Source organism: Rhinolophus hipposideros (genome assembly GCF_964194185.1).
Source record: "Rhinolophus hipposideros genome assembly, chromosome: 17".
Lineage (NCBI taxonomy): Eukaryota > Metazoa > Chordata > Mammalia > Chiroptera > Rhinolophidae > Rhinolophus > Rhinolophus hipposideros.
The window spans coordinates 628,421-641,703 of record NC_138063.1 but is presented as its reverse complement, the minus strand read 5'-3'; the positions used below and the strand labels follow the sequence as shown (position 1 = coordinate 641,703).

The 13,283-nt window shown below is 42.0% G+C and overlaps 1 protein-coding gene across 4 annotated transcripts in view; it reads left to right on the top strand.

Annotated features, from left to right (window-relative positions):
- Positions 1 to 13,283, top strand: part of ATP9B (ATPase phospholipid transporting 9B (putative)) — a 171,886-nt gene that overhangs the window by 52,936 nt on the left and 105,667 nt on the right. For all 4 annotated transcript variants that reach the window (XM_081078540.1, XM_081078539.1, XM_081078541.1 and 1 more), the window contains one exon: positions 1,693 to 1,787. In XM_081078540.1, coding sequence (XP_080934666.1) covers positions 1,693 to 1,787 — 95 coding nt within the window. The remainder of the gene's footprint in view (positions 1 to 1,692; positions 1,788 to 13,283) is intronic.

Sequence of the window (13,283 nt, the reverse complement as noted above, 5' to 3'; positions counted from 1 at the left end):
CCTATGTTTGGATCATGCGTTTTTATCCTTTTTGCCAATCTCTTTCCTTGACTAAGAGTTTAACCCATTTACATTTAAAGTAATTACTGATCAGGAATAACTTCTTTCATTGGGCAGTTTGTTTTTCATTTGCCTAAGCTTTTTTGTCCCTCATTGCTGCATCTCTTTTTTAGCTGACATTTTGTCGTGAAATATTTAACTTCCTTTCTCATTTCCTGTTGTGTACACTGTATAGCTGTTTTCTTTGTGGTTGCCGTGGGAATTACGTTTCATGACCTAAAGTTGTAACACCCTAATTTGAATTTGTGCCAGCTTAAGATCAATAAGAAACCCTGCTCCTTTATAGCTCCACCCCCATGTCTTCTGGTTGTTGATGTCACACGTTTGCATCTTGATACATTGTGATCCCCAGAAAATAAACTAATTATTTTTAATTCATTAGCCGTTTAAATGATGTGGAAGACAAGATTTAGAGATACAAACTAAAATTGCAGTAATTCTAGATTTTAGACAAATAATTGTTTTTTTCTAAGGAAGATGCAGTTGTTTAGAAGGTATTCAACTTGTCACTTCACCCAGGTATACACATGCTTGTGTGGCTTTTTGTAACTGTTTTATTTTACAATTAAATGTTTTTAAAACCTCCGAGGTCACTAAATTCGATTTGTGATTAAACTACTAGTTTGTTACCTTGTTTTATATGCTTCCTTTTATTTGGGGGAATTGCTTTTTTAAAGTTGGATGTAATTTCTCTTTTTAATTATGTAAAACATGTGATTTCAAAGCAAACAGTACAACATAGAATGTATTTAGAAAGTTGTAGCTTCCATTCCAGTCCCTCCCCGTTCGCTTCCTACCTTTTGGTGTTATATGTGCCCACTCACACTCTCTTCCCCCTCCCACCCTTGATCTTAAATAGAAGGTGTATTCTCTGCAGTGTTTTGCATTTTGCTTTCTTCCTGTGAGAACACATAGCCGAGAGATCTTTTCATTGAATACGGAGATCTTTCTCATTTCTCTCTTTCCTTTTTTTTTGTTTTTTACTGCTACATTTGCCCCCTTCAGTCAGTTGGTTTTTCTCATTATGTTCCCAGCTCTTTATTATAAATAATTTTGCATGTTTGTCTTCTGTATATGGCATTATATACATATAAAACATGATATTCTATCTTAGGATAGATTGTGAGAAGTGCTGTGATAGCATGGCCAAAGGGTAAATGGAGTTTTGAAATTTATATTTTTTCATGTTAAGATTTAGGGTTATCAGTACGTATCAGGGTTTTAGCATTTTGGCTGTGCTTTTATTACTGAATGTGTGTTTTATGATGTACATCAGATATTTTATTGGCAGAGTTATATCACATTCTTGGATATATTTGAGTGTTTACTTACTGTTTTGTTACCAGACGTGAATTAAAGGTAGAAATGATCAGTGTAGTCTTTCTAAAATGAAGCACAATTCACACTAAACCCTAATGGGCAAGGACACCACGTAGGAGGTAAGGGGTTAAATAGTTCAAGACTGTATCTTTTCAAAATGAGCACACGCATCTTGTGAATCAAATAAATAAAGGCTTTTAAGGATTTTTGTTGATGGGAATCTCTAGATAAATCATTTCTGAATCCCACTGTGCCATGGAATTTTTGTTGTTAAGTCCTGTAACTCAGAAATTTTTCTTCTTTAATTCCAAGGTTCATGTTTTATTCGAACTGATCAACTAGATGGTGAAACCGACTGGAAGCTGAAAGTGGCGGTGAGCTGCACACAGAGGCTGCCAGCTTTGGGGGTGAGCGTCATAGTTACTGCACCCGCTTATTTTTAGTGGTCGTTTCTGTGTAGTACGGACAGTTCTGTTTATACCAACTAACTTATTTAATGCATTGATGACTTTAAAAGGTAATTTCTTCATTACCAATGAAGGATCATTGACAATTACGCCAAAATGATTTCTGTGCTGTCTTAGCACATTCTGATCTAACCCTGTGGTAACTCTGGAAATCAGATTGCCCCCCAATGGTGGGACAACTTGAGACTATAATAACGATGGCAGTAGAGTGAAACTGCTGGAATCCTGCAGCTCATGTGTGTGGATATCAAACTATGGAACCAGGTATGGCAAACCTGGATTCCATTTTTCATACTCCCCTCCTTAGACACACAGGTATTTTTACGTTGCCTGTTTTACGTCGGTACGTCTTGCAGTCTCCATCAGTCCCTAGCTCAGAAGGTACGGTTGACAGTTGCCCAAACTGCTGTTCTGGATCAGAGTTTCTCAGTCAAAGCCAGGGAGCACAGCACGCCAGTCAGATGACTTTTTCCGTGGGCTGCTAATTCTCAGCATTCTGCGATGGTTTCTTTAAACTCTGTGGGGCATTATGTATAATTTGTATTGTCTGGGTTAGTTCTGCGTTTGGTAGAAGGCAGATTCTACGGGACCCGCTGATGAAAGCAACAGAGAAGTCGGTGTTGGCATTGAGTCTTGTACACCAACCACCTGACCTCCTCTTCTCAGTGGGCGGGAACAACTGGGTGCCTAGGGAGTCGTTAGGTGATAAGTTGGTGCAGAGCTTTATTCGTGTCGTTTTGTAGGTGTGTATGTATATCTCGTTTGGTTTGCTTTTTGTGATGCCTCATAATGCCGGACATCATCTCATGTGCTTCAGTGCCATCTCTGTGTCCTCTTTGGGGAAATGTCTGTTCTTGTCTCTAATGGCTGCTGTGTAATTCCCTAGAAGGTTCTTGTCGTGTGCAAGAGAAGACAGGCAGCTCCCTTATTCCAGTCTGTATCTCAGCCTTCTCTTTCTCCAACTTGCAGTATTAACAGGCAGAGATGGCTGATGCTGTGTTGAACAGAAGCGGAGAAACCATTCATCCTTGTCTTTTCCAGTCTTGGGGAACAGTCAGCCTTTTAGCATCATGTGTGATGACAGCTGTAGGTTTTTCCTCGGTTCCCCTTCTCAGGATGAGGAAAGGCTTTCCGTTCCTAGTTTGCTACGAGGTTTAGCGGAAATGGGTGTTGGATTTGTCAAAGACTTTTCTGTTTCTGTTGGGGCAATCATACGTTTTTCTCTGTCATCTATTAATCTGATGATTTATATGGGCTGGGGTCACCAAACCCCATTTGGTACTGCTCAGTGTCCTTTTCATATATTGCAGGATTCGACTGGCTATTATTTTGTGAAGGATGTTTTGCGCATATGTTCATGAGGGATATTTGTCTGTATTGCATTTGTTACAATGTCTTTGGTTGGATATCTAAGGGTATGCTGGCCTCAGTAAATGAGATGGGAAGTCTTTTCACCTCCTGCATTTTTTTGAAATATTTGGTACAAGAATGGTGTTGTTTCTTTTTTAAATAAATTGAACAAATTCACCCTTGAAACTATCTGGGCCAGGAGTTCACTTTGTGGGAAATTGTTTAATTGTCAGTTAACTTTCTGAGTTAGATAACAGTTAATCAAATTTTCTGTTCATTGGAAATTTGTGTTTTTCAATGAATTTATCCATTTCATATAAGTTGCCAAATGTAATAACATAAAAATCATAATATTTGATTATTTTTTTATGGTTGTAGGTCTCCTTTTTCATTCTCAATATTGGTAGTTTACATCTCTTTTCTTGTCAGTCTAGCGAGAGGTTCATCAATTTTAGTGGTGATTTCAAAGAACTTGCTTTTGGGTTCATTGATTATTATCTGTACATTTTCTGTGTCACTGATATCTGTTGTGATCTTCATTTCCTTCATTCTACTTAATTTTGTTCCTGATTTTCTTTTTTTGCTTAACTTCTTAAAGTAGAAGTTAGACTCTTGATTTGATACTTGACTTTCTTTTGTTATAGCTTTTAGAGCTATAAATCTCCTTCTAAGCATTACCTAGCCTGTATCACGCAAATTTTTATATACTGTTAAAAATGTTTTCTGATTCCTTTGTGATTTCTTCTTTCACCCCTCATTTACTTGGAAATATACATTGTTTATTTACCAAATAGTTGGGGATTTTCCTGATGTCTTTTATAATTTATTTGTTATTTCTTTCTGTTACGTTCACAGAGTGTATTCAGTTCTACTTCAGTTCTCTCCTACCTATTGACTTATGATTTGGCCCTGCATGTGGTCTCTCTGAGCCGTGTTCTGTGTGTGCTCAGAAAATTTTTTTCATGTGCCGTCATAGTGTTTGTTCAAACCAATTAGTCTTTATCATGATACGTTCTTGCAGCCTGTTGACTTCTGATGTAATTTGAGCGACTTGTTGGGCTAGGGCTCCTAGTGCTTGGTTCCATATTTCCTCCTCTTTTGTGTCCTTTTTCTTTTCTCTAGCAAGCATCCTCAAGTAATCAGTCTCTCCAGGATGAAAACGGGAGGTAAAGATCATGAATCCTAAAGGACTGGGAGGACTTCTCTTGGCTGCCATGCTTGGATGGTGGCCCCACCTCTGAGTCTTTCCCTCTGAGCATCACTTCCAAGAATTCTTGAGTCTGGACTGGACACCTGGAAGCATTTGCACTGAATAATCAGTGGTAGTAGGTAGTTTTGCTAAGGGGAGTAGAAAAGAAAGTGTGGCGTTAAGCCACTCTATCAGAGAGAATTTGTTGGACAGCAAAGCCCAACACAAAGCAGACAAACAAGTGCTGTAGCGTATGCTTGAACTGGTACAGAATTCTGAGAAAGTGGAGCCCAAAACGGTGAGGGTGCCCTGCTCAGAAGAGGGGTGACAGAGATGTTTCACACCTTGATGTGGCGATGGGCGTGTCCACGTATCCAAATGCATAAAGTTGTGCACGTTAAACAGACACCGTTTATTGCACGTAAATTATGTCTTAAGAAAGTAGTGAAAATGACCCTGTTATGATCTACGAGGTGCAATCAGACAATACGGTGAATGTTTAACCTTTCTTTGTAGGGTTCATCTATAGTCAAATGATATTTCCATGCTGCTGATTGCAGCATTTGACTTTACCCCACAAGCTCAGTGTTCCAGAAAGGAAGTATAGGAAAGCAGATGTACATTTTCCTATGTTTCTGTGTTTTTCAAGAATGAATAACAATAGGAAATTTTTATACTTTAATCATTTCTTTTAATAAAATGTAGCACCTTAACTGTATTTACTTAAAATATAAATACTGTAATTCTGTGGATTTCTCACACATTTTGGAGAATAAACTTGAAATCAGTTAACACAGTGAAAAGATTTTAAATAAAAAAAATTTATTGCAGTAAAAGACACATTGCCATTAATCCCCCTAAAAATACTCCTGCTCGCTTCGAACACACTTATCCCATCGTTCTTGCCACTTTCTGAAGCAGTTCAGGAAATCCTCTTTCGTGAGTATTTTTAGTTGGGCTGTTGTGGCTGCTTCGATATCCTGAATCATTTTGACTTTGGGGAAGAGCCCAAAGTCACACGGTGCCAGATCCAGTGAATAAGGTGGATGGGGACACACCGTAATGTTTTTATTTAACAGAAATTGCCTTACCGGGAGCTATGTGTGACATGGAGTATTGTCATGAAGGAGGATGATTTACGGCACACTTTAAAACACACCTTCTCGCAACCGTAGCTCACACCTGACTGACTGCACCAAACAAGCTGAAACTTGTCACACACTGTTACTAAGGTTTCACGCACTACTTCCCTATTGAAGATCCCTACCTTTCCTTTGGATGGCACGCAGCAGCAGCATTTACTGGATTTTGTGATCACAACGGAATATACAGCAATTTCTGTCAAATAAAAACATTAGGGTGTGTCCTCACCCATCTTATTCACGGGATCTGGCACCGTGCGACTTCTGGCTCTTTCCCAAAGTCAAAATGACCACGAAGGTAAACGTTTTGAATTGATTCAGGACATGGAGGCAGCCATGACAGTGCAACTAAAGACACCCAGGAAAGAGGACTTGCAGAACTGCTTCAGGAAGGGGCAGGAACGATGGGATAAGTGTGTTCGAAGCAAGGGGAGTACTTTGAGGGGGATTAAGGGCAATGTGTCTTTTACTGTAATACATTTTTTAAAATTTAAACATTCACTGTATTTTTTTATCACACCACGTATATTTTTGAGTATTCTTGTGAGCACAGGAAGTGATCTTTTATCATAATAGTATTATAAGGATATTTTTTTCATTTTTATTAGTGACACAGATGTATAAATTTCAAAATATTTACAAAGTTATAGTGCACAATTCAAATAATCCTAGTGTACAATTGAAATAATCCTAATTAAAATTTTTTATGGTTGATACTCTTTGATGGTGTGTGATTAAGCGTTTGGATTAAGTAATTGTGTGGTAAATGAAACAGTTTTAAATTTTGATGTGACCATGAAAGCAAAAAGCAGCATATTCTAGAAAAAGGAATTTTAAGTGAATTCCTGGTTCATCAATCAAATTAAATTTGTAGCTTCATATAATGTGGCATGTTATGTATATATTTCTTTTCATAGAAAAGAAAGCTCTAATTTCATTGTGGATACAGCAAAGCAATTTGGTTTCTCATTTAATAGCTTACATTGCCCATAACTGTCACTCATTTTGACTTTTCTGTCTCTAATGTAATGGATTTGGGGAATATTTGGTGTCATCCGCTGTTTTTCACTTCAGCAGATGAGCAGTGCGTCCATTGTGACACCAGGAATAAATAACCTTACACACCTTAGAGCTTTTCTTAAAGAGCGGAGGACACCATCGAGAGTAACCTCTGTGGTCCTGTTGTTCCCAGAGCACCTGATGTGATCAGAGAATTAGCGTTTCCCCAGCCTGGAATAATGGGGGCACTGCAGCTCCTGTCTCAGCAGGCTCGCTTCTCGTCACTGCAGTCATCCAGAAGGCACCCGTTTCAGGCACTGGAGACATTCGGGAAATCCGTTTCTGCCTTTTGTGATCAGGCAAATGTATTAACAACAATGAGGTCACCGTAATTTTCAATAAATCATGACTTGCTGATTTATTTCAAAAGATCCATAGAGCAGTAAACAATACCATTTACATTTAATTAGTTTTATTGAACGAAAGGCAATTTTATTTGTAATGAACCACATGTTATGATTAAGGATGTATTTTAATGACCTTTAACTAATGCGAGCAAATGTTGCCCTTGACCTAATAGCAGAGGCTTTCCTACATTATTGAAAACTTCAGAATGATTTTTAGATTATCATGAAAAGCTTCAAATGACATTCTCATTATTGTGCCATTTTTCAGTCATTTGATGTCTAATACACCAGATGAAATGCATTTCCCTAAACGTTCGAGAGCATGTGCAGATGAGGCCTATTGTTGGCTTGCTCTTTATTTCCGTGTCTCCAAAGGTAGTCTGTTCCGTGCATGTTTTATTTTTTGAAAATTTCTGTGACAGTATAATACTTAAGTGATGACCGATTCTCAAATTTGCCGTACCTTAGGAGTCATTTGGGTGCTTGTTAAACATTCTAGTCGTATTTTCATACGTCTAAGATTATATAGTGTATTTCTTCTTGCGTAAACTAGCTTGACTTAATTAACTTGAAAATAACTCTTTATTAGTTAATGTGTAGTCTAAGCTTCAATAGCAAACCCCCTGTGGAAAGCTGTGTGCTCACCCTTTGTCTCGTGTAGCGTCTCTATTTTCTAGAAACACAAAAAGCAATCAAATGTACTTTCCAGGCCCCCTTGAAGGTATGTGATGAGCTTTCCCAAGTGAAATGAACTCTCAAAGAATTTGTAAGTCCGAACAAGGACGAGTCATGTTTCTGCCCGTTGGGGGTTCTCTGCTGGCAGGTACTTCCCTGGACGCACGTGCAGTTGCTGTGTGGGCAGCGGCCTCCACACCCCGTAGTCCCAGCTCCATCCATGTGACTTGAAGTCAATAGTTGCAACAATATTTTCCACGGAGGATCATTTTGGTAACATTCTATGAGTAAATTTTGGAGATTCTATCATGAGCCTCATCCCTTCCTCTCATGTTGGAAGTATCTTACTGCCTATGTTAAATGCCTTTCTGCTCTGAGGTCTAGAATGGTTTCTGCTTCCTGTTTCTATACCTGCCCCTGCCCTGCCAAATCCAGAGAGATGTCTTTTCTCCTTCACTCAACATCCCAGAGGGTGGGTGGTTCAAGGCTGAGAAGACGGCTCTGTCATCCTTGATATGTGACTTTCACCTGTCCCAAATGCCTGCTCCCTCTCCAGCCTCGCCGGCAGGAGGGGCAGGGCGTGGAGCGTGCTTGCGTCTCACACGTGGCACACATCACTTCTCATCACAGCTCATCGCCAAAGTGAACCCCATGGTGAGAGTTCGCTGTAAAGTAAGCTGGTGGCTGTATTCTCCACGGGGAGCACGTGCCCATCCAGAGTTCGGGCGCTATTTCCTTACATGGACAGAGATGGGAAGATGGGTGGAAACACCCTCCGTCCTAGCACGGCTCCTCATTTGCCTTCTGCTGACTTTCTTTGATCCATTACCCATCTTAAAGGGCCGGTGTACACCGAGACTTTGCAGCCCATTCTACTCAGGGTTTTCCGGCCTCAGAACTGGGTGCTCCCTTCAGATTCGTTGTTACGATCACCATTTTTATTAGAATCAGTGACTTCACACTAGTTCTTTAAGGAACTTTTAAGCAGCATGAAAATGTGTATGCTCCTCATACACCAAGATCAAGGTAGGAAATAAATGAAATGTATGCAGCAAAATAGTAAATGTTTCTTCCAGAGATGAAGGGAGCCATGTCACTTTTAGACTATTGCCTATTTTCCGTTAAAGAGGATTATGTTTGAGTGATGATATACGAGGTGTGATCAACAAATACGGTGACCGCTGCTGCCGAGCGCCATCCAGTGGAAAGGCAGGGTCTTCAATACGGGAAGCGGCGCCTCAAACCTTAGGAACAGTGTGTGACGGGTTTCAACTTGTTTGGTGCTGTCAGTCAGGTGTGAGCTACGGTTGAGAGAAGGTGTGTTTTACAATGTGCCATAAATCTCCATCATGACAACGCTCTGTGTCACACATAGCTCCCGGTAAGGCAGTTTCTGTCAAATATTATAAAAACATTACGGTGTGTCCTCATCCACCTTATTCACCAGATCTGGCACAGTGCGACTTCCGGCTCTTCCCCAAAGTCAAAATGATTCAGGACATTGAGACAGCCACGACAGCACAACTAAAGACACTCATGAAAGAGGACTTCCAGAACTGCTTCAGAAAGTGGCAAGAACAATGGGATTTGTGTGTTCGAAGCAAGCGGGAGTATTTATTTATTTAGTTAGTTAGTTAAGAATTCACCGTATTTTGTAATCACACCTTGTACAACCCACCTGTCGGGCTCCCACCCACAGAGGAGATCTGAAAAGGAGGAGGCCTGTGCACACTGCGTGGGAGCCCACAGCCATCCTGCCCCCCTTTTCTGAAGGGTCATTGGACACGTGTAGAAGCAACAGGAAAGGGGGAGACCATGTACATTGAGAAACCGAGCCGAGGTGAATGAGGCGTTCCAGGAGTGGAATCTTTAGAGGGTTTTAGGAAGTCTGAGAGGGTAAAACGCTCAGAACAGTAGCCATGAAAAAAGATCAAGTACAAAAGAAGACCTCAGAGAAGGATGTATGATTGCTGAAATAAAAACAGTTAAATAGGACTGGAAAAAGGACTGTTCCGCATCCCTCAGAACGGAGGCCAGAGGTGGACACATAAATTCATGATTACCATTTCTAGCGTGGTCCTTAGTACCTGCCTCCTATTGTCATTTTGTGTGTGTGTTTTCAATTGCATTGAGGTAAAATTGGCAATTTTGTACATAATTAAGCTGCACCCTTCCATACACCCGGAAACCATGACCACAGACAACACAGCGAAGTGCCTGTCACTGCCACCCTGTCACCCACTCTTGTGCCTCTTCTCAGTGGCAGCGCTCTGAGACTTCCCCTCCCCTGCATTCCTGCCCCCCGCCTCTCTCTCCTCAGATGAGCTGGCCTTACAGAGAAGAATGATGCTATCAAATGGGAACTCCTTTGGTTTCCTACCAATAAATGAACACCACCAGCCGTATTGGTACCAGTTTCCCCCCTTTTACCTATCATTACAACAAAGAACCAGTACTTCTCTTACCTGTGGCTAATTCTCCCATAGCTTTCACCTAATCCTGCTTTTCAGAGACGTCAAACTGTCACTTACTCCCTACCCTCTTCCTAATCTCCCTCCAACCCCCACCCCCATTCTCGGCCCTCAGGCCTTCCGCCCCTCTAGTGTCTCATGTGGTCGGTCCTTCAGTTCCTTCCTCAGTTGTAGGTCAATTGAATACGTTTGGAATTCTGTTTTACTTTATCTGTTGGCTTTTTAGCTGTTCCTCTTTGCTGTTTTTACTAGTTGCTAGAGATTTCAGAATGCATTCAACTAAAAGTCTTGTGAAAAGTTGAAATTGTATCACTCCACATAGCGTGTAAGAACCTTGTCATTGAGTAGATCCGTTTACTCTATGCTGAACGTGTATTGTGCATTTTCGTATGCATATATTTTTACATGCAGTTGTATACTTTCTATATGCAATATGTCTACATATTACAAAGAAAGTGAAAAAACAGGACTTTTGTTTTCCTTTTGATAGCTACCATTTTTGTTCTTCCCCATTCCTTCCTGAAGGTTTGCGTTTCTTTGGGTGCTACCTCCCTTCAGCCTGAAGAACTTCTGTTAGCATTTCTTGTGGTGCGTGTCTGCTAGCGAGTTCTCATTGTCGCTGATCTGAAAATACCTTTGTTTCACCTGTTTTTGTGAAGGATATTTTTTCTGAATATTGAATTCTGGGTTGGCAGGGTTTTTTCCCCTCCAACACTTTAAATATTTGTCTTACTGTCTCCTGCTTGCACTGTTTGCAATGAGAAATCAATGTTACTGTGATAGTTGTGCCCTGTATGTAGTTTGTCATTTTCCCTAGGTGTTTTTGAGATGTTTGTTTATCTTCGTTTTTTAGCAGTGTGACTTCAATATTTTTACATTTTATTCATCTGTCCAGGGCTTTTCTAGGCTTCCTAAATCTGCATTTATCTTGTCAACTAATCTGATATATTTTCACTGTTTCTTCAAGTAGTTTATCTTTCTCATTCTCTCTCTCTACTTTTTCCAGGAGCCCAGTTACAATTACATATCCATTCTCAAAATGTTTTTTCTGTGTCCTTCAGATCCATTACCTCTTGACCTATTTTCAAGTTCACTGATTCTAGTCTCCCATCTGCTGTTCAGCCCAGCAGATACTGTATTTCAGATACTGTATTTTTTCAATTCTAGAATTTCCTTTTTTTTTTCTTAAATATGTTTTCTTTTTCTGTGTTGTATTTTCCTGTTTGTTCTTTGGGAAAATGTTTTCCTTTGATTCTTTGAGACATAATAACTGCTTTGAAATTCTCATCTCTTAATTCTGTCCGGTCATCTCGGAATTAGTCATTATTGAATTCTTTCTTAAACAAGGATCTTGAGTTCTTGTTTCTTCGTATGTCTAGAAATTTGGATTGTATCTTCAGCAGTTATTGAAGACACTTTGTGGAAACTCTGGATTCTGTTAGGTTCTTCTGAAGACTGTTGTGTTTTTGTTCGGTTTTCACTGGTAGTTAAGTTGGCTGAAGTCAGACTCCGAACTCTGTCTTTCCTGCAGCGAGTGCCGCCGAGGTCTCTGGTCCGTTCTTCAGCCGCTTGACATCTGCGCTGTGCATGAGGATGTTCAGGGTCAGAGTGAGTTCTCACAGCGTAGGGCCCCTGCTGAGGCTCTCGTTTCCAGCCTCCCTTCTCCTCCCTCTCCTCTCTCTCACAGCTGCTGTGGTTGTCCCAGTCTCTGACATCTGGTTCTTTGTCTTGAAGTCTATGATTGTCTGTTTCAGCAGTCCCCATGCTCAAACTTTTTGTTCCAAGGCAAAAACAACAAAACAGAAAACAAAAACTGTAAAAATGGCACTCTGTGTTGGGGGACTTTCGAGAGCACCCCCAGTTTTGATGATTCCTAGGGGTGGGGGGGTCTCAGGACTCAGCCACTAGCCTGCTCATGGCCAGGAGTTCTCCCAGTGAAGGGACAGAGCACAGGTGGCAAAGGGTGAAGTGCCTGGGCAAATCTGGATGACACTAGGCAGAAGTCCCCCCAGAGCCCTCCAGGAGACTGGTACAGGCTGCCTGAGTCCCCCAGCCATAGGTGGTGAGAACACGTGTGAAGTCCTGTCCTGGAGGGACGTCCAGCAGGTTGAAGTGGCTTTCACTGGGGGCCATTCTAAAGGCACCAGAAGGGAAGCAGGTGTTTGGCGTAAACCAGGTTGTTTGAATAAACAGTTCAGGTACAGTGAGCCTTTCCAATCCGGGAAGGGTGGGATCCCTCCTGAAATCCATGTCCCCAGAACCCAGCCAGGGGCCAGCCTTTTTGCAAGCAGACTTTCCCAGGCCTCATATGTTAACTTTTGCTCACAGGCCACTCCTGGGCCAAGGCGTCTTGATAGCAGAAGTAGCAGAATTATTATCATAGGACCGCCCTGCTGAGTGAGACCAGCCTGCACTGTTGGTGTCAGGATGCCCCTTAGGGTCCTGGCTGGAGCCAGGGAAGACAGCGCCCCTTCACCATAAGATCCATCTGAGAAAACCCAGCTGTCCCCTTTGCTTTTCAAGCTGTACTCGCTTGCAGAAGCTCGCACAGGCAGCCGTGGTTTCCTTTGCAGGAGCTGGGGGAGTGTGCGAACAGATGGAGAGGCAGAGACCACCAAGCCCTTGTCCGTCTGCCCACCCAGGGTTGGGCTTGTTTCCTCTCTGTTGTCACGGCAGCGTCCGAGCCGTCCCAGCTCCCTGTCTTTTCAGTCACCCTTCCTCCCTTTATCTTGGGAGTGGCCCCGAGCAGCCGATGCCCTTGGGGACAGCAGCCCTGAGTACCACATCACCTTTCCGAGGCCTATGTGGGAGCAAGTGAGGGAAGCGGGCCCCTGTTGCAAACTCAGCTGATCCAAGTGCCAACTGCAAGGTGACAGCTATGAGACACCCCTGAGACAGATGGGACCATGGAGGGGTCACCATCCTTGTCGTGGCCTCCCATTCGCAGGTTTGGGCAGGGGGTCACCAGTTTGGGCTGATAGTGGCTTGATTTCAGATGACCCACCGGGACACGGGCCCTTGATGGCAGGTGGTTCCCGTGATCCCAGCGGCCAAGCCAGCGGGCAGTTTTTATAGCTGATCCCTCTGAGGGGTCCAAATTCAGCACCCGTCCCAGGTCCAAGGTGTGTCTATGAGGCTGTCCCTGCTCTCAGCTTGGCACAGCTCTTAGCAGACTGTGTCGAGTCAATGATAGGGTTCAGACC